This window comes from Gopherus flavomarginatus, chromosome 15 (assembly GCF_025201925.1).
Source record: "Gopherus flavomarginatus isolate rGopFla2 chromosome 15, rGopFla2.mat.asm, whole genome shotgun sequence".
NCBI classification, from domain to species: Eukaryota; Metazoa; Chordata; order Testudines; family Testudinidae; genus Gopherus; species Gopherus flavomarginatus.
Genome location: NC_066631.1, coordinates 1,926,736 through 1,953,921, shown reverse-complemented (window position 1 = coordinate 1,953,921; position 27,186 = coordinate 1,926,736). Strand labels below are relative to the sequence as shown.

At 47.1% G+C, this 27,186-nt stretch overlaps 1 protein-coding gene and 1 long non-coding RNA gene across 8 annotated transcripts in view; one reads left to right on the top strand and one right to left on the bottom strand.

Moving 5' to 3' along the window:
* The window catches only part of MTMR3 (myotubularin related protein 3), a 203,931-nt gene that overhangs the window by 82,417 nt on the left and 94,328 nt on the right, over window positions 1-27,186 (top strand). For all 7 annotated transcript variants that reach the window (XM_050923684.1, XM_050923679.1, XM_050923678.1 and 4 more), the window contains 2 exons: window positions 5,641-5,721; window positions 10,398-10,487. In XM_050923684.1, coding sequence (XP_050779641.1) covers window positions 5,641-5,721; window positions 10,398-10,487 — 171 coding nt within the window. The remainder of the gene's footprint in view (window positions 1-5,640; window positions 5,722-10,397; window positions 10,488-27,186) is intronic.
* Window positions 2,504-27,186, bottom strand: part of LOC127034726 (uncharacterized) — a 78,914-nt gene continuing 54,231 nt past the window's right edge. The window contains exon 2 of the long non-coding RNA XR_007769474.1: window positions 2,504-3,817. This is a non-coding gene — a long non-coding RNA (uncharacterized LOC127034726). The remainder of the gene's footprint in view (window positions 3,818-27,186) is intronic.

Sequence of the window (27,186 nt, the reverse complement as noted above, 5' to 3'; positions counted from 1 at the left end):
TAGCTACATAGAGCTATTGGGATAGGCACTTACTAAATAAATAAAAATAAAGAAGTGAAGAAATAAAGGTTTTATCTCCACCTGTACTCCAAAAATGGATCTGTTGTCCAGGACCTGGAAAGATCTTGATAAAGTGGATGCTGCCAAGAAAGGCATAACAAGAACCAGTGTCTGGAATGTGAAGACAGACAAATTCAAATAAGAAATAAGGTACGATTTTTTTTTAACAGTGAGGGTAAATACCATTGGAAACTACCAAGGGAAATGGTGGATTCTCCATCTCTTGATGTCTTCAGATCAACACTGGATGCCTTTCTGAAGAAGATATGCTTTAGCCAAACACAAGTTATTAGGTTCAATACAGGCGTAACTGTGTGAAATTTAAAATCTGTAATATACAAGAGGTCAGACTAGATCAGGGGTAGGCAACCTATGGCACGTGTGCCGAAGCAGCACGCAAGCTGATTTTCAGTGGCACTCACACTGCCCGGGTCCTGGCCACCGGTCAGGGGAGCTCTGCATTTTAATTTGATTTTAAATGAAGTTTCTTAAACATTTTAAAAACCTTATTTACTTTACATACAACAATAGTTTCTTTCTATATTATAGACTTATGGAAAGAGACCTTCTAAAAACGTTAAAATGTATGACCGGCATGCGAAGCCTTAAATTAGAGTGAATAAATGAAGACTTGGCACACCACTTCTGAAAGGTTGCTGACCCCTGGTTTAGTTTATCAGTTTGTTCCAAAACATTCTCTAATGACATCTTAATCTGGGACAGTACCTCAGAATTGTCACCTAAAAAGAATGGAGACTGATGGAAATAATTCATTTAGTTTCTCTGCAATGGCCTTATCGTCCTTGAGTGCTCCTTTAGCATCTTGATTATCCAGTAGCCCCACTGGTTGTTTAGCAGACTTCCTGCTTCTGATGTACTTAAAATGTATTTTTGCTATTACTTTTTGAATCTTTGGTAGCTGTTCCTCAAATTCCTTTTTGGCCTTCCTAATTACATTTTTACACTTCACTTGTCAGAGTTTATGCTTCTTTCTATTTTCATCACTAGGATTTAACTTCCACATTTTAAAGGATGCCTTCTTGCCTCTCACTGCTTCTTTTACTTTTTTATTTAGCCATCGTGGCACTCTTTTGATTCTCTCACTATGTTGTTTAATTTGGGGTGTACATTTAAGTTGAGCCTCTGTTATGATGTCTTTAAAAAATTTCCATGCAGCTTGCAGGGATTTCACTTTTTGCGCTGTACCTTTTAATTTCTGTTTAACCAACTTCCTCATTTTTGTGTAGTTCCTCGTTCTGAAATTAAATGCTACAGTGTTAGGCTGCTGTGGTGTTTTCCCTGCCACAGGGATGTTAAATTTAATTATATTATGGTCACTATTACCAAGCGGTCCAGCTATATTCTTCTCTTGGACCCGATCCTGCACTCCACTTAGGACTAAATCAATAATTGTCTGTCCTCTTGTGGGTTCCAGGACTGGCTGCTCCAAGAAGCAGTCATTTAAGGTGTCAAGAAATTTTATCTCTGCATCCCGTCTTGAGGTGACATGTACCCAGTCAATATGTGGTTAGTTGAAATCCCCCATTATTATTGAGTTTTTTATTTTAATAGCCTCTCTAATCTCCCTGAGCATTTCACAGTCACTATCACCTTCCTGGTCAGGTGGTCTGTAATATATCCCTACTGCTATATTCTTATTCTTAGAGTATGAAATTACTATCCATGGAGATTCTGTGGTACAGTTTGGTTCATTTAAGATTTTTACTTCATTTGATTCTATGTTTTCTTTCACACATAATACCACTCCTCCACCAGCACGACCTGTTCTGTCCTTCCGGTATATTTTGTACCCTGGTATTACTGTGTCCCATTGATTATCTTCATCCCACCAAGTTTCTGTGATGCCTATTTTATCAATATCCTTATTTAATATGAGGCACTCTAGTTCAGCCATATTATTTAGACTTCTAGCATTGGTATATAAGCACTTTAAAAACATGTCACTTTTCAGCTGTCTGCCATTACCTGATGTAATTGAATGGGACTTTTTTCATTTGACTATTTTTATCAGTTTCTACCTATATTTTATCATCTTCCATCCTCTTCTGCCTACTAGGACATACCGAATCTCCATTAATGGATCCTCCCCCTAAGGAATGTCTCTGTCCGAACCACATGCTTATCCACACTGGGGGAGGGATAGCTCAGTGGTTTGAGCACTGGCCTGCTAAACCCAGGGTTGTGACCTCAATCCTTGAGGGGGCCATTTAGGAATCTGGGGCAAAAATCTGTCTGGGGATTGATCCCACTTTGAGCAGGGAGTTGGACTAGATGACCTCCTGAGGTCTCTTCCAACCCTGATATTCTTAAAAAAAAACAAAAACTTGTTAGCTTTCCTCCAGCCCTTAGTTTAGAAACTGCTCTACAACCTTTCTAATTTTAAGTGCCAGCAACAGGGTGGATTTATGATTTAAATCACTAGTCAGGAAGACTCAATTTAATCATGGTTTTCTAGATAAAAGTGCATTCTTGTTGGTTGTTATATCCTTAATACATATTCTTTGAGTGATTACTCATGTGTATTCCACAGTAGATTTGCATGTTCACCACACGCACTGGTGCCGGAAGCTTTCCCCCTAGCAGTACCCGTGGGGAGTGTGCGCCCCTGGAGTGGTACATGCCTGGCATGGTGTAAGGGGAGCTGTGCACTCCCCCGACCCTCAGTTCCTTCTTCTCACCAGTGAAGGTGCGTTGGAACTGCTCTGCTCCAGCTTCGATGTAGCTCGGCCCAGAACTGTTCGTACTTTTAGTATCTGTAGTTAGTTAGCTGTTTAATTAGTCAGTGAGCCCGGGCTGGGGCATGCCTCAAGCCCCGGGATTTAAGGTGTGCGGTTCTTGTCAGTGTCCTATGCCAAGTAGTGACCCGCACACAGACTTTGCACTGTTTGGGAGAGACCTACATCAGTGAAAGATGCAAAATATGCAAATTATTTAGGCCCTGGACCAAAAGGGAAAGAGACATTAGGCTCTGGGCCAGTCTGATGGAGTTGGCCCTGACCCCAACCCCAGCACGCTGCTTTGGGCTGGTACCAGGGACTGCGATGTTGGTATGCGGTGATCAGCCGTTGCCTTCGACCCTGGAAAAGTCATGGAGCAGGTCCTCAAGGAATCAATTCTGAAGCACTTAGAGGAGAGGAAAGTGATCAGGAACAGTCAGCATGGATTCACCAAGGGCAAGTCATGGCTGACTAACCTAATTGCCTTCTATGAGGAGATAACTGGGTCTGCGGATGAGGGGAAAGCAGTGGACATGTTATTCCTTGACTTTAGCAAACCTTTTGATATGGTCTCCCACAGTATTCTTGCTGGCAAGTTAAAGAAGTATAGGCTGGATGAATGGAGTATAAGGTGGATAGAAAGCTGGCTAGATCATCGGGCTCAGTGGGTAGTGATCAACGGCTCCATGTCTAGTTGGCAGTCAGTATCAAGCGGAGAGTGCCAAGGATTGGTCCTGGGGCCGGTTTTGTTCAATATCTTCATTAATGATCTGAAGGATGGTGTGGACTGCACCCTCAGCAAGTTTGCAGATGACACTAAACTGAGAGGAGTGGTAGATACGCTGGAAGGTAGGGATAGGATACAGAGGATCCTAGACAAATTAGAGGATTGGGCCAAAAGAAATCTGATGAGGTTCAACAAGGACAAGTGCAGAGTCCTGCACTTAGGAAGGAAGAATCCCATGCACTGCTACAAACTAGGGACCGAATGGCTAGGCAGCAGTTCCACAGAAAAGGACCTAGGGGTTACAGTGGACGAGAAGCTGGATATGAGTCAACAGTGTGCCCTTGTTGCCAAGACAACATTTTGGGCTGTATAAGTAGGAGCATTGCCAGCAGATCGGGGGACGTGATCATTCCCTTCTATTTGACATTGGTGAGGCCTCATGTGGAGTATTGTGTCCAGTTTTGGGCCCCACACTACAAGAAGGATGTGGAAAAATTGGAAAGAGTCCAGTGAAGGGCAACAAAAATGATTAGGGGGCTGGAGCACATGACTTATGAAGAGAGGCTGAGGGAACTGGGATTGTTTAGTCTGCAGAAGAGAAGAATGAGGGAGGATTAGCAGATGAAAGAAAAGGGAGTAATGGTCTCAAGTTGCAGTGGGGGGGGGGTTAGGTTGGATATTACGAAAAACTTTTTAACTAGGAGGGTGGTGAATCACGTAGGGAGGTGATGGAATCTCCTTCCTTAGAGCTTTTTAAGGTCAGGCTTGACAAAGGCCTGGCTGGGATGATTTAGTTGGGGATTGGACCTGCTTTGAGCAGTGGATTGAACTAGATGACCTCCTGAGGTCCCTTGCAACCCTGATGTTCTGATTCTATGAGTGGTCCAGGCTGAGTTTCATGGTGGGGTGGAAATTGTTGAAATCCTGGTGGAATTTGTCAAGGGCCTCCTTCCCATGAGTCCAGATAACGATGATGTCCTCAAGGTAGCGCAAATAGAGTAGGGGTGTTAGGGGACGAGAGCTGAGGAAGTGTTGTTCTTGGTCAGCCATAAAAATGTTGGCATACTGTGGGGCCATGCGGGTACCCATAGCAGTCTTGCTGATGGTGTAGATTACATTGGCCTCATTAGTTCTACTAAAGCGATTTCCTCCCCTTCTTGTCAACTGTTGAGAATAGCCCACTTTCACAATAATTGAATTGACTCGTTAGCACTGACGCCCCACACTTTGTAGGGCAACTCCCATCTTTTCATATGCTGTATATTTATATCTCCGTACTGTATTTTCCACTCCATGCATCTGATGAAGTGAGTTTTAGCCCACAAAGGCTTATGCACAAACAAATTTGTTAGTCTCTGAGGACTCCTTGTTGTTTTTACTGATATTAATGGGACTATTTAGGTCCAACAGAGGTAGTAGATCTGGATTTTCCTTTGTCTTTGGGCATTTTTGAATACTGCTGTTTTGTTGTGTCCCGCCCCCCTGCCCCCCGGCCAATAAATATTCTGTACAATATACAGTGTGCAGTTAGTGATATTACAATGTCATTGTGTCTGTGGGCTGGTGAATTCAGTATGGCTCCTTCATCACCCACAGTGCTGAAACTTCCAAATATAAATGTAAGGGCAAATGAGCTTCAGCACTGTAGAACACTGCACATATTTTCAATGTATTTTACTTGTATCCTTTTGTGTGATGTGGGTAGGAAGATCCATACTATATTTATATAAAAAAATAAGAGACAGATGGGAAGAGTCTGCATCTATAAATGACTTGGGAATGTTCTCAGGGCAGCCTGGAAAGCCATATGTTTAATTTAAATGATACAAACAGATTAGTATAATTGTTACGTTCAACTATTCTTCTCCTGACAGTCTGTTCACTGGTGATTATTGAGAATGCATTAAAGCAGCCAGGCATGTTTCATAATGGTGTGTGCTTGTAAGGCAAATTAGTTTGTATTGACTTCATCTGTTCATTGATGTATAATTGGGGGTTTTCTCCTAGCTAGAGTCTTGGTCTTTAAAATTAGCTTGCATTTAAAATAATTTATTTGCCACCAGAAGATAAAATGAATTTGTCTTCACATTTACACTTTGCCATTTTGTTTTCCAGCTTTTACTGTTACGGAAAGAAGAGCCTCAAAGTGCTGTGAGCAAAGACGAGGATTTCTCCTCCCAGCTTGAGCCTGTCATGGTAAGCACATGGGTTTTGTCAGGACTCACCAAAACAATGCAGGCTGTAGCACAAGAAGGATGAGAGAGTTGGTACTGTATGATAATAAGAGATACTGTTCTCAATACCTGACATACATGTCACTCCAGGCTTCTGGTTGAACTGAAAAGATAGTTTTCATTGCCTTTTTATTTATCTTTGAGCAATTTGTGTTTTAATTTTCTGATGATAATCGTCATTATTGCATGTGTACCATCTTCCAGCAGTCTGGCATATAAACTAAGGCTGTATTCTTCCATCCAAGTTCAGATTAATTAGCCATGTACTGTTTATGGCAGTGGTCCCGCCCGCAGGGGCATCTTAATGTGCCCGTGTCCTGGCCCCCGGGAGAGCACCCGCCGAAATGCCGCCGAATTTCAGCAGCATTTCGGCGGGGACGCCTCTCAATGTCGCCACTTGCCATCGACAAGTGACGTCATCGAGAGGCGTCACTCCCGAATTTTGGTGGGGACACCTCTCGATGACGCCGCTTGCCGTCAACAACTGATGTCATCGAGAGGTGTCGCCCGCAAATTTCAGTGGGGACGCCTCTCGATGACCCTGCTTGCCATCGACAAGTGACGTCATCGAGAGGCTTCGCTCCCGAATTTTGGCGGGGACGCCTCTCGATGACGTCGCTTGTCGACAACAAGCGGCATCATCGAGAGGCGTCGCCGCTGAAATTCAGCGGCATTTCAGCATGTGCTCCACTGCCGCATTGGTCCTTCATCTGGCCCGTCAGACGAAAAGGTTGGCGACCACTGGTTCATGGCATTTAAGTCAGATTTATTGCAAGGCTGTTTGAAATTAATTTGCTAGTGCAATTTTTCTGATACACTGTGTAGAGCAAAACTGTTTAAATTGTGCAGGAAAGGTGCAGATTTGTGTAGTATAAGGACTGAGTTAATTTCTGTAAGGCAGTCATGGTTCTCTGCCTGCCTATCAGGGAGGGAGACCAAGCCCCCTTGCTGCAATGCTTCTAGAGTGACTCCGTTCAGGGGGAATTAGCCAGCAGTTAATAGGCCCTAGCCTTCAGTCCAGGCTGGGTATCAGTTGGGTCTAGTAGCCCCGACACTCAGTTGGAGTGGGGCTGCACACATATAATGGGTCTGACCCGCAGTCGAGCCGGGTGGCTGCAAGTCTATAGCGCAGAGCCCTCACTCAGGGTTGGGCAGCAGCCAGGTAAGGGGGCTCAGGCCTGCTGTCAGACAAAGCAGCCCAACAGTCTCAAGGGAGATTAGCTGTCTGAAGGGAGAGCCAGCTAAACCATCAGCGTCCTAGTTCAGGTGGGCATCAATCCAATGCGGGCGTCCAGGACTAAACGTGGGGCGGCTGCCACCCCTCATGGCAGGGTGGCAGGGGGTAGGGGAACGCAGGCCCACTCACTCCAGTGCATCCCAGTCCAGGGCCCTAACAGTAGCAGAGTGGTCCATTACTGGGTCAGCGGGGAAATCCAGATGCAACATAGAATTATAGAAGATTAATGTTGGAAGAGACCTCAGGAGGTCATCTAGTCCAATTCCCTGCTCAAAGCAGGGCCAACCTCAAATAAATCATCCTTGCCAGGGCTTTGTCAAGCCGGGCCTTAAAAACTTCTAAGGATGGTGATTCCACCACCTCCCTAGGTAATCCATTCCAGTGCTTCACCACCCTCCTAGTGAAATAGTTTCCTAATATCCAACCTAGACCTCCCCTACTACAACTAGAGACCATTGCTGTTGCTTCTGTCATTTGCCACCACTGAGAACAGCCTAGCTCCTTCCTCTTTGAACCCCCCTTCAGGTAGTTGAAAGCTGCTAACAAATCCCCCCTCACTCTTCTCTTCTGCAGACTAAATAACCCTGGTTCCGTCAGCCTCTCCTCATAAGTCATGTGCCCCAGCCCCCTAATAATTTTCGTTGTCCTCTTCTGGACTCCCTTCAATTTGTCCACAACCCTTCTGTAGTGGGAGGACCAATACTCCGGATGTGGCCTCACTGGTGCCGAATAGAGGGGAATAATCACTTCCCTCGATCTGCTGGCAGTGCTCCTACTAATACAGCCCAATATACCGTTGGCCTTCTTGGCAACAAGGGCACACTGTAGTCCCCAGGTCCTTTTCTACAGAACTGCTGCTTAGTGAGTCGGTCCCCAGCCTGTAGCAGTACATTGGATTCTTCTTTCCTAAGTGTTAGGACTCCGCACTTCTCCTTGTTGAACCTCATCAGGTTTCTTTTGGCCTTATCCTCCAATTTGTCTAGGTCACTCTGGACCCTATCCCTACCCTCCAGCATATCTACCTCTCTCCACAGCTTAGTGTCACCTGCAAAATTGCTGAGGTGCAATTAATCCCATCATCCAGATCATTGATAAAGCTGTTGAACAAAACTGGCCCCAGTTCCGCCTCCTGGGGCACTCCGCTTGATACTGGCTGCCAACTAGACATGGAGCCATTGATCACTACCCTTTGACCCTGATGATCTAGCCAGCTTTCTGTCCACCTTATAGTCCATTCATCCAATCCATTCTTTTTTAACTTGCTGGCAAGAATACTGTGGGAGACGGTATCAAAAGCTTTGCTAAAGTCAAGATATATCACATCCACTGCTTTCCCCATAACCACAGAGCCAGTTATCTCATCATAGAAGGCAATCAGGTTGGTCAGGCATGACTTGTCCTTGGTGAATCCATGTTGACTGTTCCTGATCACCTTCCTCTCCTCCAAGTGCTTCAAAATGAATTCATTGAGGACCTGCTCCATGATTTTGCAGGGGACTGAAGCGAGGCTGATTGGTCTGTAGTTCCCCGGGTTCTCTTTCTTCCTTTTTTTAAATGTAGGAACCATATATGCCTTTTTCCAATCGTCTGGGACCTCCCCTGATAGCCACGAATTTTCAAAGATAATAGCTACTGGCTCTGCAATCACATCAGCCAACTCCCTCAGCACCCTCAGATGCGTTAGATCTGGACCCATGGACTTGCACTTGTCCAGCTTTTCTAAGTAGTGCTTAACCTGTTCTTTCACCACTGAGGGCTGCTCACCTCCTCCCCATACTGTGTTGCCCAGTGCAGCAGTCTGGAGCTAAGTACTTCAGCTTTTTCCACATCATCTGCCTCCACCATTCCGTAAGGGTCCCACACTTACCCTGATTACCTTCTTGTTGCTAACATACCTGTAGAAATGCTTCTTGTTACCCTTCACATCCCTTGCTAGCTGCAACTCCAATTGTGCCTTGGTCTTCCTAATTACACCTCTGCATGCCTAAGCAATATTTTCATATGCCTCCCTAGTGATATGTCCAAATTTCCATTTCTTGTAAGCTTCCTTTCTGAGTTTAAGCTCACTGAAGATTGCACTGTTAAGCCAAGCTGGTTGCCTGCCATATTTGCTATTCTTTCTGCACTTCGGGATGGTTTGTTCCTGCTCCCTCAATAAGGCTTTTTTAAAATACAGCCAGCTGTCCTGGACTCCTTTCCCCCTTGTATTAGCCTCCCAGGGGATCCTGCCCATCAGTTCTCTGAGGGAGTCCAAGTCTGCTTTTCTGAAGTCCAGGGCCCGTATTTTGCTACTCTCCTTTTTTCCTTTTGTGAGGATCCTGAACTCAGCCGTCTCATGGTCACTGCTGCCTATGTTTCCACCTACTTCTACTTCCCCTACCAATTCTTTCCTGTTTGTAAGCAGCAGGTCAAAAGGAGCATGGTCCCTGGTTGGTTACTCCAGCACTTGTACCAGGAAGTTGTCCCCAACACTCTCCAAAAACTTCCTGGATTGTCTGTGCATTGCTGTATTGCTCTCCCAGCAGATGTCAGGGTGACTGAAGTCTCCCATTAGTACCAGGGTGAGTGATGTGGAAACTTCAGTTAGTTTTCCAACGAAAGCCTCGTCTACCTCATGCTTCTGATCTGGTGGTCTATAGCACATGCTCACCACGACATCAGCCTTGTTGCTCTCACCCCTAAACTTAACCCAAAGACTCTCAATAGGCTTTTTCAGTTTCAAACACGCTGGCTTGCTTGCAATCAGTAACAGAGCCGAACCCTATTCGGCTTTCCTGGGCTCCTTCCTACGTTCCCAGGTTGAGGGTACCTGGGTCCTGGGGTTGTCATTGATCTTGCTGGGATAAATGACGAGGTCTCTGGCACTGTAGCAGCCTTTATCAGGTCCAGGCTCCAGGAGGTACCTGCGGGGGAGAAGAGACGTCCTGCTCCTCTGGCAGCTCTGCCCCAACTGAGCTAGAGGGCCAGTCTTTTATCGTTCCGGTTCCTGTCCCACCCTCTGCTTCCAGTGAGGTGGCTGCTGATATCCCGGTTCTGCACACCAGGGAGTGGTCCTGGTTCTCTCCCCACCTGTCAGGGAGGGAGACCACGCCCCCTTGCTACAATGTCCTAAAATTGCATTTAAAATTGAAAGGGAAATACTTTGCTTCGTGTTTTTGTGTTTAACAATGGAAAGAGGTCCCAAATCTGTGTTTTACATTGCAAAGTTGTGGGCCACTAGTAATGTAAAATTGCAACTATTATGTCACTTCTGTGGGTCACTGGTAGCTGAATTCTCATAATAGTTCATGGTTCCTAAACCTTTCATTGGTCACTGGGAACCCTTCATGCCTTCTGTCAATGGAGAGGTCTGCTGTGAATGGGTAATAGTGTTAAAATTAACTGTAGAGTTTTGTTTCTAGGATGAAGAGACTCAGCACAGCCTTGAATGCATCCAGGCTAATCAGATCTTTCCCAGGAAGCAGCTGATCCGAGAGGATGAGAATCTTCAGGTAGTCACTGGACCACTCTTTGCCTTTACTGCACTGAAGGATGTGTAGATCTGTTATTGTTCAGTCTAATCAAGATCACACAGTAGAGCAGCTGAGCTGTTTGAGTTGGCCTCTGGCATAAAAGTTTCACCCGAAGTTCCGTAAAGTGATAGGGAAGATGATCGTTTAAGAATATAAATCTTTTCTTTTGAAGCATATCACTTTGCCAGACAGAGAGATCATGCATTGTGATGTCCAAAGGGTTTCCTTAGAGTTTCTCAAAATTATAGCTAGTGCTCACTAAGCTTACACAAGGACTTTTCAATTATTTAGAAATTGCATTTTCTTTTCTTCCACCCAAATCTAGTAAAGGGTTTATTTCTTAATAGGAATTGTTCATGTGAAATGCTGGAATTATTTCTTTATCCATTTTTGTTATTGGTAAGACAAAAAGTCGTACAATGTATAAAGTGTATTTTTCAATTCCTAAAAACTCTCAAGTGTTGTAAGGAGTTTTCATTATCTGGCTTTTAAACTGATTTAGTTAAACTGGTGGCAAGCCCCATGTAGACACTCTTATTTTGGTTTAAGAGTGGTTTATTTCAGTTTAACTTAAACCTATTCCTAATATCTTTACTCTAAACTGATACAAACCTTGTGTTCACACAGCCTTTTGCCCTGGCTTAACAAAGTAGATTTTAAATTCATAGATTCACAGATTCCAAGGCCAGAAGGGACCATTGTTATCATCTAGTCTGACCTCCTGTATAACAAAGGCCATAGAATGTCCCCAAATTAATTGCTAGAACAGATCTTTTGGGAAAACATCTAAACTTCATTTAAAAATTATTAGTAATGGAAAATCCATCATGACCCTTGGTAATTTGTTCCAGTGTTAACTACGCTCACTGTTAACATTTTTTGCTTTATTTTCCAGTCTGAATTTGTCTAACTTCAACTTCCAGTCATTAGATTGTGTTATACTTTTCTCTGCTCGATTGAAAAGCCCATTATTAAATATTTGTTACCTGTACTTGTAGGCTGTAATCAAGTCACCCCTTAACTTTCTCTTTGATAAGCTAAATTGATTGAGCTCCTTGAGTCTGTCACTATAAGGCATGTTTTCTAATCCTTTAATCGTTCTTGTGACTCTTCTCTGAACCTGCTGCAATTTATCAAAATCCTCTGGAATTGTGTCTACCAGAACTGGACACAGTATTCCAGCAGCAGTCACATCGGTGCCAAATATAGAGGTAAAATAACCTCTCTACTCCTACTTGAGATTCCCCCGTTTATGCATCTAAGGATTGCATTAGCTTTTTTGGCGACAGTGTTGCACTGGGACTCATGTTCAGGTGACTATCTACTATAACCCCCAAATCACACCTTTAGTTAAATCCGTGCAACTTTGTGTTTTGTTATAAACCCATAAGTATAATTTTCACCAAGGCTAGGTAAAAGGAGCAAGAACACATGATTTTACAAGTTTACAGTGAAAAAAGGCAGACGCTTAATTTTTAAAATGAAAGTTTAGAATTTGAAGAATCTCAGGAAGTCCTGAAACCACAGGATTTGTAGTTTTTTTTTTCTTACTTCCAATTTTCTGCTGTGCTTGATAATAAGATTGGTTCTTCTTCGAGTGCTGTCCCTGTGGGTGCTCCACTCCAGGTGATGGTGCGTCCCGGTGCCGTTGATTGGAGATCTTTGGTAGCGGTGCCTGATCGGGATGCACATGCTCAGCTGCTGTCTCATGGCTGCTTTAGGGTCTGCCTGAGCGTGCGCGTCCCACACACCCCTTAGTTCCTTCTCAACCGTCCTTGGCTGAAGGTGGGACTCAGGGCAGTGCTGAACCTCTTCTCTGGTCACTGAAGGAAATAAGTAAAAAGAAATAGAAATAGTTAGATAGAAATATTCCAGTTCTCTCCCTTCCTATAGAATAGTTTGTTAGTTTAAGAAAAAACAACCAACCAAACAAGAAAACTTTTTCTCCCACATTTGTCTCCTGTTGAGACTCCCCCCAGGCAATAGTAGTTTAATGATGCCGGAGTCCCTGGGCTTTAAGAAATGCAAATTCTGCAAGGAGTTTATGTCACAGTCTGATGGACACTCACAGTGTATGAAATGCCTCAGCAAGACACATGTCCCTGCTAAGTGTCTCCATTGTACCAGCCTGAAAACCAGGGCTTGTCATGACGGGGACTTGCGGCTAAAAATGCTCCTGATGGAAAAATCTCTGCAGCCGCTCATGGAGAAAGACACAAGTAAAGCCTGTCACTCACGCTCGCCTGCTAGGTCGGAGCCGATTAGGAGCGTGGCTTACCCTCTCAAGCAAAGAGGCAGGAAGCCCCAAGGTCTCCGCACAGAGACTTTCAAAAGGGTAAAGGGTCTCCTGCGAGATCTTTACCCTGAGTGCTGACAGCACCAAAAGCAAGTACCTCCGACCACCGCAGCACCTCAGCTACGGATCATGTGGGGCACAAAAGCAGGGACCCGACTTCCCACAGTGGGAAGCTCTCCTCAGCACCGGTCCTGTCATCGCCGAAGATAGACCCAGTACCAGCAGTGCGTACCACCCCGATGCCGACAAGAACGTCGGCACCAAGCCTGCCCGTCATCCCCACAGCAGACGCGGACCACCTGCAGGGTGCCAGTAAACCACCCGTGTCACCCGTGAAAGCTGAATAGAAGTCACTGCGAGCTTCTGCTCACCCTTTGTGCCCCGCAGGACCACAGCCCATGGAGTAGCAACAATTTTTGCATCAAGTTTATATCTCCGTGGCTCCTATGCCTGACTCTCCACTCCTTGACACACAAGGCTCACTGTTTGAACAGCTGCTCTCGCCACCTGACTTGGCTACCCCCACTGACGGCAAGAACGACATGCAGCAGCAGGCAGAGTTCTCCCTGCCCGCTTCTCCTCCTCCACCAGAGCCATATATCTCTCAAGGCATGGTACCTCAAAAGAACCAGCCTCAGTTTCCCTACTTTGTCCCCCCCGTGGGCGGGACCTCACTTTTCACACCCTATGCCTTGGCCTCAGTGGTACCCTTAGTTGGCTCCTGCTGCCACTCCTCCTTGTGGCCCTTCCACCAGCCCGCAAGCCCGTTCTGCACGTCTATCTCTAGCTCCATCTACATCTAGAGCTCCTGAACCCCCTCATGAGCAGGTGGGCTATGAACCCTTCCCTGATTCACTGCCTCCATCAGTTTCAGATGGAGCCCTCACGCCTCCACCTTCACAAAATGTGGACAACTTTAAGCAATTCCAGAAACTGTTCAAGAGGGTAGCACTCAGACAGGACATCCCTTTTGGAGGAAGTCCAGGAGACACAACACAGACTCCTCAAAATCCTCCAACCCTCTGTGCTCTCAAGGATTGCGCTACTCATAAACGAAGTCCTCCTAGAACCAGCAGATACTCTTTGGCAGACCTCTGCCTCCATCCCACCAACATGCAAAAAGGCTGAACGTAAATATTATGTTCCTGCTAAAGATATAGATTTCTTATTTTCCTACCCACAACTGAACTGATGCAGTGACACACAGGACAAAACAGCCACAATAGCGGCCCACCCCACAAGACAAGGACCTCAAACGGCTTGACCTCCTGGGCTGCAAGGTTTATACCTCCTCCACTTTGCAATTTAGAATTGCAAATTACTCCACCCTCGTCACAACCTATGATTACAACTACAACAAGTGCTTTGATTTTACCTCTCATATCCCAGAGGACAGGAGAGTGGACCCTTGTTGAAGGTCAGTTGGTGTCCAAGACAGTGCTACAAGCATCCCTGGACATGGTGGACACAGCAGCCCACACTACTGCAATTGCGGTGGTGATGCGCAGGTCTTCCTGGCTGTCTGCATCCACTATCCCCAAAGATCTGCAGGACAAAGTGGAGTACCTTCCCTTTGACAAAGAAACTTTTTTCTTAAAAAAACAACAAAGTCCTTCACACTATGAAAGACTCTAGAGTCACTCTGCACCACTGGGCATATATCTGTCCCTCCTCAGGAGACAACAGTATTAAACTTATCAGAGGCCTTGTGCACAGAAATATCACTGGCCCCAGCCCAGACCGTATGATATTGGGAGGAACCGCAACAGACCTTCTAGGCGCAGACAAAACCATGCGCAACCAGCTATCTTCCACCCATTGGGAAACAAACAGCAATTTTGAAGTGTTGGTTGGGGGTCGGCACAATCACCTCTTGACTCTGCCACCTATTTGCCCATTTGGCCACTGTCTCCAAGTTTTCCACCGTGTCTGGCAACAGGTCACGCAGGACCGCTGGATCCTGGAAATAGTTCAGTCAGTTTACTCCATCACTTTCATATCCTGCCTGCTCACCCTTCCCCTTTCCCCATCCCTCTTCAGGGACTCCTCTAACGAGCACCCACTTCATGTAGAATTGGCTCATCTTCTACAGCTAGGTGCAGTGGAATCTGTACCAATGCAACATCGGGGAAAAGGGTTCTACTCCCACTACTTTCTGATCCAAAAGAAAGGCGGGGATGGAGACCTATACCAGACCTACGCTGAGTGATGAAATTTGTACGTGTACAGAAATTGAAGATGGTTGCATTGGGCACAATATTACCCGCACTGGAACAAGGGGACTGGTTCACAGCCCTTGACCTACAAGATGCCTGTTTTCACATATCCATTCATCCAGCATACAGATGCTTCCTGCGGTTCACACTCGGACACAACCACTTTCTATACAGAGTGCTTCCATTCGGACTCTGCATAGCACCGAGAGTATTCTCCAAGACCTTAGCCATAGTCATGGCCCTCCTCCGCAAACATGGGCTTATACTTTCCCCCTACCTAGGCAACTGCCTTATCAAAGGCACCTCGTACAATGAGACATTAAAAGCAATGAGTTTTACCATCACCCTCTTCCATAGTCTAGGCCTGCAAATAAAATTCCAAAAATTCACCTTGATATGCACATAGAAGATCGAGTTCATCGGAGCTTACCTGGACTCAATTAAACCAGAGCCTTGCTCCCACACAACAGATTCCTCGCTATTACACATCTTATACGCATGCTCTCCGTTCGCCCCAGAATACAGGCACAAACCTGCCTACAGCTTCTTGGTCACATGGCAGCCACCACCTTCATGGTCAAATATGCCAGACTGCACATGAGATGTCTTCAGGGATGGCTCAACTCCAACTACATAGAAACATAGAATAATAGGGTTGATAGGACCTCAGGAGGTAATTTAGTCCAACCCCCTGCTCAAAACAGGACCAGTTCCCAACTAAATCATCCCAGCCAGGGCTTTGTCAAGCCTGACCTTAAAAACCTCTAAGGAAGGAGATTCCACCACCTCCCTAGGTAACCCATTCCAGTGTTTCACCGCCCTTCTAGTGAAGAAGTTTTTCCTAATATCCAACCTAAACCTCCCCCAGTGCAACTTGAGACTGTTTGTTCTGTCATTTGCTACCACTGAGAACAGTCTAGCTCCATCCTCTTTGGAACCCCCTTTCAGGTAGTTGAAAGCAGCTATCAAATCCCCCCTCATTCTTCTCTTCTGCAGACTAAACAATCCCAGTTCCCTCAGCCATTCCTCATAAGTCATGTGCTCCAGCCCCCTAATCATTTTTGTTGCCCTCCGCTGGACTCTTTCCAATTTTTCCACATCCTTCTTGTAGTGTGGGGCCCAAAACTGGACACAGTACTCCAGATGAGACCTCACCAATGTCGAATAGAGGGGAATGATCACGTCCGTCAATCTGCTGGCAATGTCCCTACTTATACAGCCCAAAATGCCATTAGCCTTCTTGGCAACAAGGGCACACTGTTGACTCATATCCAGCTTCTCGTCCACTGTAACCCCTAGGTCCTTTTCTGCAGAATTGCTTCCTAGCCATTTGGTCCTTAGTCTGTAGCAGTGAATGCGATCCTTCCATCCTAAGTGCAGGACTCTGCACTTGTCCTTGTTGAACCTCATCAGGTTTCTTTTGGCCCAGTCCTCTAATTTGTCTAGGTCCCTCTGTATCCTATCCCTACCCTCCAGCGTATCTACCACTCCTCCCAGTTTAGTGTCATCTGCAAACTTGCTGAGATTGCAGTCCACGCCATCCTCCAGATCATTAATGGAGATATTGAACAAAACCGGCCCCAGGACTGACCCTTGGTGCACTCCACTTGAAAATGGCTGCCAAGTAGACATGGAGCCGTTGATCACTACCCGTTGAGCCCGACGATTTAGCCAGCTTTCTGTCCACCATATAGTCCAATCATCTAGCCCATACTTCTTTAACTTGCTGGCAAGAATACTGGGAGACCATATCAAAAGCTTTGCTAAAGTCAAGGAATAACACATCCACTGCTTTCCCCTCATCCACAGACCCAGTTATCTCCTCATAGAAGGCAATTAGATTAGTCAGGCATGACTTGCCCTTGGTGAATCCATGCTGACTGTTCCTGATCACTTTCCTCTCCTCTAAGTGCTTCAGAATGGATTCCTTGAGAACCTGCTCCATGATTTTTCCAGGGACTGAGGTGAGGCTGACTGGCCTGTAGTTCCCCGGATCCTCCTCCTTCCCTTTTTTAAAGATGGGCACTACATTAGCCTTTCTCCAATCATTTGGGACCTTGCCCGATTGCCATGAGTTTTCAAAGATAATGACAAATGGCTCTGCAATCACATCTGCCAACTCCTTTAGCACTCTTGGATGCAGTGCATCCAGCTCCATGGACTTGTGCTTGTCAAGCTTTTCTAAATAGTCCTGAATCACTTCTTTCTCCACAAAGGGCTGGTCATCTCCTCCCCATACTGTGCTGCCCAGTGCAGTTGTCTGAGAACTGACCTTGTTCATGAAGACAGAGGCAAAAAAAGCATTGAGTATATGAGCTTTTTCCACATCCTCTGTCACTAGGTTGCCTCCCCCATTCAGTAAGGGGTCCACACTTTGCTTGACCTTCTTGTTGTTAACATAGCTGTAGAAACCCTTGTGGTTACATCCCTTGCTAGCTGCAACTCCAAGTGTGATTTGGCCTTCTTGATTTCACTCCTGCATGCCTGAGCAAAATTTTTATACTCCTCCCTGGTCATTTGTCCAATCTTCCACTTCTTGTACACTTCTTTTTTGTGTTTAAGATCAGCAAGGATTTCACTGTTAAGCCAAACTGGTCACCTGCCGTATTTACTATTCTTTCTACACATCGGGGTGGTTTGTTCCTGCAACCTCAGTAAGGATTGTTTAAAATACAGCCAGCTCTCTTGGACTCCTTTCCCCCTCGTGTTATTTTTCTAGGGGATCCTGCCCATCAGTTCCCTGAGGGAGTCAATGTCTGCTTTTCTGAAGTCCAGGGTCCATATTTTGCTGCTGTCCTTTCTTCCTTGTGTCAAGATCCTGAACTCGACCATCTCATGATCACTACCTCCCAAGTTCCCATCCACTTTTGCTTCCCCTACTGATTCTTCCTTGTCTGTGAGCAGCAGGTCAAGAAGAGCTAGTTGTTTCCTCTAGCACTTGCACCAGGAAATTGTCCCCTACTCTTTCCAAATACTTCCTGGGTTGTCTGTGCACTGCTGTATTGCTCTCCCAGCAGATATCGGGGTGATTGAAGTCCCCCATGGGAATCATGGCCTGTGATCTAATAACGTCTGTTAGTTGCCTGAAGAAAGCCTTGTCTACCTCATCCCCCTGGTCTGGTGCTCTGTAGCAGACTCCCACTACGACATCACTCTTATTGCACACACTTCTAAACTTCATCCAGAGACTCAGGTTTTTCTGTACAAACCCAGCAGACACAGCTTCTACATGATGCTAACTCCGCCAGTGAATGTATTGGCTTCCCTACAATGGTGGACATAACCAGAAAACCTGTGCATAGGCATCCCCTTCCATCAACATTCCCTAGTGCTCATGCTCACCACGGATGGTTCCATGATAGGTTGGAGGAGCACACTTAGGGGAACACACGACACAGAGCTGCTTGTCACTATTAGAGATGCGTCTGCACATAAATCTTCTAGAGCTCAGAGCAGTCAGATACGCCTGCCTTCACTGTCTCCCCATCATAAGGAACAAATGCATTTGGATCCCGATGGACAATATATCATGCATGTTCTATATCAACAGGCAGTGGGGAGCCTGATCACACTCCCTATGCACAGAAGCCATCTGGTTATGGAATTGATGCCTACAACATCACATAAAAATCACCGCTTCCTACCTGCCTGCGTGTCACAACACTACTGCTGACGCACTCAGCAGACACTTCTCCGAGGAACACGAATGGGAATTGCATCCTATGATACTACGACAGCTCTTCTCCCACTGGGGCACCCCATCCATAGACCTGTTTGCCACAACTCAGAACCACAAGTGCCATCTATTTTGCTCCAGAGTGGGACTTGAGACCCCATCCCTAGTAGATGCGTTCCTCATTCTGCAGAACAAATCCGTCATGTACGCTTTTCCGCCAATCCCACTGATACACAGGGTTCTATGCAAGATCAGAGATGACAAGGCAAGGGTCATACTTATTGCCCCAGCTTGGCCCAGACACACATGGTATCCTTACCTGCTGCGCATGTCCATCTGTCCTCCAAGGACTCTCCCCAACAGGCCAGATCTGCTCTCCAAGGACAACGGTCAGCTTCTCTGCAGCTCCAGAAACTCCATCTGAGGGCATGGTTCCTTCGTGGTTTCAAACCTACAAATTAGCCTGTTCAGTGCAGGTCCAGTATGTCCTCCTACACAGTAGACAAGACTCCACTCGTAAGACTTACCTGCAAAAGTGGAAATGCTTCTCCATATGTTGCTTCCACAGATGCTTGACACCCTAGACTGCAACCCTCCCTGACATCTTAAACTACCTTTTAAAACTAAAACAGGATGGGCTTTCGCTCAGTTCTATCAGAGTACACCTTGCAGCTCTCGCCCCTTCCATGATCCGCTGGATGGGTATTCATTTTTTGCTCACCCCACCATAAAACGCTTCCTCACGGGCCTGCAAAATCTCTACCCTGAGATTCACCCACCAGCAGCCTCCTGGAATCTCAGCCTAGTTTTCAGAAGTCTTATGAAACCTCCCTTCGAGCCCCTGGCTACCTCATCCATGCTCCACATGGCTATGAAAGTAGCTTTCTTGGTTGCCATACGTCATCAAGAAGGGTCGGTGAAATAAGTGACCTGATAACTTATCCTCCCTACATGATTTTATCTAAAGACAAAGTTATAATGTCACCCCACCCCAAATTCCTCCCCAAGGTGGTGTCCACTTTCCACCTCAACCAGCCAGTACACTTACCTGCATTCCATCCCAAACCTCACAAGACTCCACAGGAAGCGGCATTACATACCCTCGACATCAGATGGGAAGTTGCATTTTATCTAGATAGAACTAAGACATTCCGTAAATCCCCTTGGTTATTTGTGTCCACTACCGAGAGATCAAAGGGTGCTGCCATCTCTAAGCAACAACTCTCCAAGTGGATCTCTGACTGCATCAGATCCTGCTACTGGCCTCAGAATGCTCAACCACTCGAGGGCGTCAGAACTCACTCTGCTTGGGTGATGTCAACATCCTTTGCATTCCTCCACAACGTACCTATTATTGACGTATGCAAGGCGGCCATGTGGATATCTGACCACACATTCGCCAAACATTATGCTATCACACAGGATACCATGACAGACACCATAGTAGGCCACACAGTATTGTCTACCATTATCACTGCCACAGCTCTAAAATCCTACCAACCATAGTGGGTACTGCTTCACATTCACCTGGAGTGGTTAGACAGGGAGAGCACTCGAAGAAGAAGAGAAGGTTACTCACCTTGCAGTAACTGAAGTTCTTCAAGATGTGTGTCCCTGTGGGTACTCCACTACTCACCCTCCTCCCCTCTACTTTGGAGTACTATCAGACAACTCTACACTAGAGAAGGTATGCGGGACATGTGCGCTCAAGCAGACCCTAATGACGCCATGAGACAGTAGCTGAGTGCATGCGTCTCGACCAGACACTGCTACCAAAGATCTCCAATCAATGGCACCGGGATGCACTGTCACCTGGAGTGGAGCACCCACAGGGACACACATCTTGAAGATCCTCAGTTACTGCAAGGTGAGTAACCTTCTCTTCTTTTTTGTCGGGGAGAAGGAGGGCGGGGGTTGAAAGAGTTTGCTGTGTGTTTCAATCAGAAAAATGTGCGCCAAATTTGGATATTTTAGTTCATTTATTTTTGTAGTTACTCATAAGCAAATAAATCTAACACTTTTCAGCCTCAAATGTCATTCTACTCTGAAAAGTGACTGTAAAAAAGACATTGGGGTTGTCCCATGTTTACTGTCTTATACACTCATAGACTTTAAAGTCAAAAGGGACCATTATGATCCTCTAGTCTGACCTGCTGCACAACACAGGCCACAGAATCTCACCCACCCACTCCTATAACAAACCCCTAACCTATGTCTGAGTTATTGAAGTCCTCAAATTGTGGTTTGAAGACTTCAAGGTGCAGAGAATCCTCCAGCATGTGACCCATGCCCCATGCTGCAGAGGAAGGCGAAAAAATCCCAGGGCCTCTGCCAATCTGCTCTGGAGGAAAATTCCTTCCTGACCCCAAATATGGCAATCAGCTAAACCCTGAGCATGTGGGCAAAACTCACCCAAGAAAGAATTATCTGTAGTAACTCAGATTCCACCCCATCTAACGTCCCATTACAGACCACTGGGCATATTTACTGCTAATAATCAAAGATCAATTAATTGCCAAAATTAGGCTATCCCATCATACCGTCCCCTTCATAAACTTATCAAGCTTAGTCTTGAAGCCAGATATGTCTTGTGCCTCCACTGCTCCCCTTGGAAGGCTATTCCAGAACGTCACTCCTTTGGTGGTTAGAAACCTTTGTCTAATTTCAAGTCTAAACTTCCTGATGGCCAGTTTATATCCATTTGTTCTTGTGTCCACATTGGTAATTAATATTCCTCTCCCTCCCTGGTATTTATCTCTCTGATGTATTTATAGAGAGCAATCATATCTCCCCTCAGCCTTCTTTTGGTTAGGCTAAACAAGCCAAGCTCTTTAAGTGTCCTTTCATAAGACAGGTTTTCCATTCCTCGGATGATCCTAGTAGCTCTTCTCTGTACCTGTTTCAGTTTGAATTTATCCTACTTAAACATGGGAGAACAGAACTGCACACACTATTCCAGATGAGGTCTCACCAGTGCCTTTTATAACGGTACTAACATCTCCTTAGCTCTACTGGAAGTATCTCACCTGGTGCATCCCAGGGCCGCATTAGCTTTTTTCACGGCAATATCACATTGGCGACTCATAGTCATCCTGTGATCAACCAATACTCCGAGGTCCTTCTCCACCTCTGTTACTTCCAAGTGATGCGTCCCCCAGTTTATAACAAAAATTCTTGTTGTTAATCCCTAAATACATAGCCTTGCACTTTTCACTATTAAATTTCATCCTATTGCTATTACTCCAGTTTACAAGGTCATCCAGATCTTCCTGTATGACATCCCGGTCCTTTTCTGTGTTAGCAATACCCCCCAGCTTCGTGTCATTCGCAAACTTTATTAGCACATTCCCACTTATTGTGCCAAGGTCAGTAATAAAAAGATTGGTCCCCAAACCAATCCCTGACGAACTCCACTAGTAACCTCCTTCCAGCCTGACAGTCCAACTTTCAGTATGACCCGTTGTAGTCTCCCCTTTAAACCAGTTCCTTATCCACCTTTCAATTTTCATATTGATCCCCATCTTTTCCAATTTAGCTAATAATTCCCCATGTGGAACTGTATCAAATGCCTTACTGAAGTTGAATTAAATTAGATCCACTCATAGAATATCAGAGTTGGAAGGGACTTCAGGAGGTCATCTAGTCCAACCACCTGCTCAAAGCAGAACTAATCCTGAGACAGATTTTTACCCTAGTTTCCTAAATGGCCCCCTCAAGAATTGAACTCACAACCTTGGGTTTAGCAGGCCAATGCTCAAACCACTGCATCTTAATGATTTGGTGAGCATATGTGTGTCATGACCCATGGGGTCTTCAGCCCAGGGCTGCAAAGTTTATGGGAGCAGCCATGTTCCAGCCCTCCATACAGCTGGCAATAGCTTACCTGAGACCCATGAAGCCCAGCCTCAGTGTGAGGCTCTGCCCTTGAGGCTCAATTGGCAGAGTCTCAGAAGGGCTGATTGGCCCAGTGGCCCTACAGCCAGCAGCAGAAACAAGAAGTTGTCTGAACAGCTGGGCTTCACCCTGCTCTGAACTATGTGCTTCCTGCTCCCTTCTCCTATCTCTGCTCCCCTGACTTGATTTCCTGGCATTCTGACCCAGTATGACTCCTGGCATCTAACTTGTGGTTTCTGACCTTCAGTTTGTCCGCTACCTTTAACCCCTGGTATCTTGACCTAGTCTGACTCTTGTTCCTGTCTTGTGGGTATGATCTCCAGTTTCTCTCCTGCTTCTGACCTCCCGATATCCTGACCCAGCCGATTCTTGACTACTGTCATGTGATTGCAGACTCTGGTTCTGACTACTAGGTCTGGCTGCCCATGACCTATTTGTAACAATGTATGTTTGTTTTACAAGTAATAAGATTTTCTTCATCAAGAGATTTTCTGTATGTATTCCTTTTCTGGTGCACCTGTTCCCTATGCCCTTAAAAGCAGAATAGTTTTGAATAACAGTGTTCATTCTCATTGCTTTTCCCCACCAAGATACTGGTGACAGACACATCCTCTCTTGAATGGGGAGCGTATCTGGATTCTTTGGTCCCTCAAGAAGTGAATCTCTTCATAAAAGTCCTGGAACTAGGTGAACAGCTCGTAGCATGGATAGCGTTCCTATGCCTACTTTGAGGAGTCACCATACAAATACTGATTGACAATGCTACAGCAGTGTACTTCATCAACAATGAGGGGGGGCATGCTCCTTACCTCTCTGCTAGGAAGCAGTCCTCCTTTGGAACTGGTGCATCAGCCATCAAGTCACACTGGTGTCCTTTCACTGGTGTCCCTCCACCTTCTAGGCCTACAAAACTCCCTAGAAGATCAGCACATTAGATCAGAGGTTCTCAAACTTCACTGAATTGGGACCCTCTTCTGACAATGTTACTACATGACCCAGACCAGGGGGCATGGAGCCTGAGCCCTGCCACCCTGAGTAGCGGGAGAGGGGGCTGCAGCCCAAGTCCCGCCGCCCTGGGTAAGGGTGGAGCTTGGGCTTCAGCCCAGGGTCCCAGCAAGTCTAATGCTGGCCCTGGTGACCGCATTAAAATGGGGTCATGACCCACAGTTTGAGAACCGCTGCATTAGACAAATGATGAATTGTAGACCAGGAACTCCATTCTACAAGACATCTTCTGCAAATGGAGACACTCAAGGGTAGACCTGTTTTCCACAGACCAAAACAAGAAGTGTCTGATATTCTGCTCTGGGGTGGGGGAAACAGCTCAGGCTCTCTGTCTGATGCCTTCCTCTTCTCTTGGACACTAGAACTCATGTATGCCTACCCTGCCATTCCATTGATACTGAGGGTTCTGAGGAAGCTCTGGCAGGATGCAGCTCTGTTGATAATGACAGACCTGGTCCAGGCAATTTTGGTATGTAGACCTGACGAGCCAGTCAACACAGCCTCTGTTGTGAAATCCAACCTGTACCTGGGCTTCAGAGCCAGAGCCTCAACATCTACACAGCTGATTTTAGCACTGTAGCATGAGCCTGAGTCTGTAGACCTGGGCCCAAGTCTTGCTGTCATGGGTTTTAAAATACAGTATAGGCATACTCTTAGTGGCTATAACTTCAGCCAGAAGAATAGGAGCGACCCAGTCCCTCACAGGATCACCATACGGAGTATTCCATAAGGACAGGGTGACTGTAAACATCACCCAAGGTTCTTGCCTAAAGTTGTCTCAGATTTTCACCTGAATCAAGTTATCCACCTGTGAGTTTTCTTTCCCATGCCTCATGCTAATCAAAGAGAAGCAAAACTACACCACTTAGTTATTGTCAGGACTCTTCTGACAACAAGATAATTGAGGAATTCTAGCCTGCTTCTGACCTTTACTGATAGGATGAAAGGTCAGCTTATATCCACACAAAGACTAAATGGGTTTCGTTCTGTTTTGGAAATTGCTGTATGACAGTGTGTTTGAGTTCATGTACACAGATCAGGGCCTATTCCACCAGAGCTCAAGCAGCTTCTCCAAGAGACATTCTAGTATCTGAGCTGTGTTGAGCAGCTGCCTGGAATTCAGTTCCTATTTTCTTTCAGCACTACTCCTGGGTAGAAAACTCCAGATCTGATCTCTTCTTTGAGAAACCTGTCTTACAGTTATTGTTTCAGTAGACTGAGTAGCCATAATGAGGACATGCCTACTTGTAAGTCACCAGAACTGGAATTCATTTAGACAATTTCTCAAAGACAAAATAACAGTTCTTCTTCGAGTGATTGCTCATATCCATTCCAGTTAGGTGTGTGCGCCGCGCGTGCACATTCGTCGGAAAACTTTTACCCTAGCAACTCGGTGGGCCGGCAGGTCGCCCCCTGGAGTGGCGCCATCATGGCGCTTGATATATACCCCTGCCGGCCCACCCGCTCCTCAGTTCCTTCTTACCGCCCGTGTCGGTCGTTGGAACAGTGGAGCGCGGCTTAGCTGACCTCCACTTCCCTAGCTACTCGTAGTTCTCGTATATAGTTATGCAGTTATAATCCTTTTATATATATATTTGTATAGTTATACGTTTTTTCTCTGCTAACATAGTTAGTTTAGTAATTGTTAGCAGGGTTCAGGAAGTAGCCCCTTCCATGAACCCGGTGCCGGAGCTCATGCACGGCTCACCGGGTTTTAAAATGGGCTCGGCCTGCCAGAAGCCGATGCTGAAGGGAGATCCACACGACTCCTGTTTGAAGTGCCTCAGGGAATTGCACTTGACAGCTAAGTGCCCCATTTGCAAGGCTTTTAAGCCGAGAACAAAAAGGAGCGGGACTTTCACTTACCCCTCCACCTTCGGCGCCGAGCGATGATCAAGCGGCTGGCAGAAGCGCCTCCTCGGCACCGGACCCCGCCGGTACTACCAAGGCCGTTCGGCACCAACCGTCGCCGGCACCGAAGTCGACTCGGCACCGCTCCCTTCCTCCGAGGTCGAGAGAGCCTACAAGTCCTGCTGGTGCCTGACGGCTCCCCGGCACGCGCCGTGGTTGAGCCTCCTGCTCCTGCTGCTTCCGTGCCACCTGCATCGCAGCCAGAGAGCTCGCCTAAGTCGGATTGCCCGGCACCGACACCTGCAGAGGCACCGCTGACATCGGCACCGTCGATTCCAGTCCCCCAGGGCAATTGAATCCGGTGCCTGACAGCTCCCCGGCACGCGCCGTGGTAGAGCTTCTGCTCCTGCTGCTTCCGTGCCAACTGCACCGCAGCCAGAGAGCTCATCTAAGTCGGATCGTCCGGCACCGACACCTGCTGAGGCACCGACGACGTCGGCACCGTCGATCCCGGTCCCACAAGGGCCGTAGAATCCGGTGCCTGACGGCTCCCCGGCACGCGCTGTGGTTGAGCTACTGCTCCTGCTGCTTCCGTGCCAACGGCACCGCAGCCAGAGAGCTCGTCTAGGTCGGATCGCCTGGCACCAACACCTGCTGCAGCACCGACGACGTCGGCACCATCGATCCCGGTCCCATAAGGGCCGTAGAATCCGGTGCCTGACGGCTCCCCGGCACGCGCCGTGGTTGAGCTACTGCTCCTGCTGCTTCCGTGCCAACGGCACCGCAGCCAGAGAGCTCGTTTAAGTCGGATCGCCCGGCACCGACACTTGCTGCGACACCGAGACGTCGGCACCGTCGATCCCGGTCCCACAAGGGCCGTAGAATCCGGTGCCTGACGGCTCCCCGGCACGCGCCGTGGTTGAGCCACTGCTCCTGCTGCTTCCGTGCCAACGGCACCACAGCCAGAGAGCTCGTCTAAGTCGGATTTCCCAGCACCGACGCCTCTGAGGCACCGACAACGTCGGCACCGTCGATTCCAGTCCCATAAGGGCCGTAGAATCCGGTGCCTGACGGCTCCCCGGCGCGCGCCGTGGTTGAGCTTATTGCTCCTGCTGCTTCCGTGCCGACGGCACCGCAGCCGGACAGCTCATCTAACTCGGATCGCCCGGCACCGACGCCTACCGAAGCTCTGACGACCTAGGTACCGTCGATCCCGGTCCCACGAGGGCCGTCGAAGCCGGTGCCTGACAGCTCCCCAGTATGCACTGTGGTTGAGCCTGCTGTTCCCTCCACGCTGGAGACGTTACCAACGGCGAGGGATCTCATTGCCATGACAGAGTCGATGCTGCCTGACCCCGGCACCGCCGGTGCGGGTGATACACTCTCTTCATGTGACCGTCCTCTGTCAACACAGCAGAGCGGCACCGTTCATGATCACGGTCCCGCAGACACTCCAGATCCTGTCGGCACGCCCGACACCACTTGCAGTCCCGGTGCTGTTTTCCTCATCGGTACTGGTCGCACTCGCTGCACCGGTCGGTGTCCCGTTCGCCGACCTGCTATCGGCACCGTTCCGACTCCCGGGTCCGCGACAGGTACCTTGACTCCTGTAGCCTCTCCCCGAGCCTCGAGATCTCGGTCGACCTCCAGGCACCATTCTGGTTGTGGGTCTGGATCTCGTTCCAGGTACCGTTACGCCTCCCGGTGCCGGTTCCCGGTGCCGAGTCGGGCAAGGTCCGA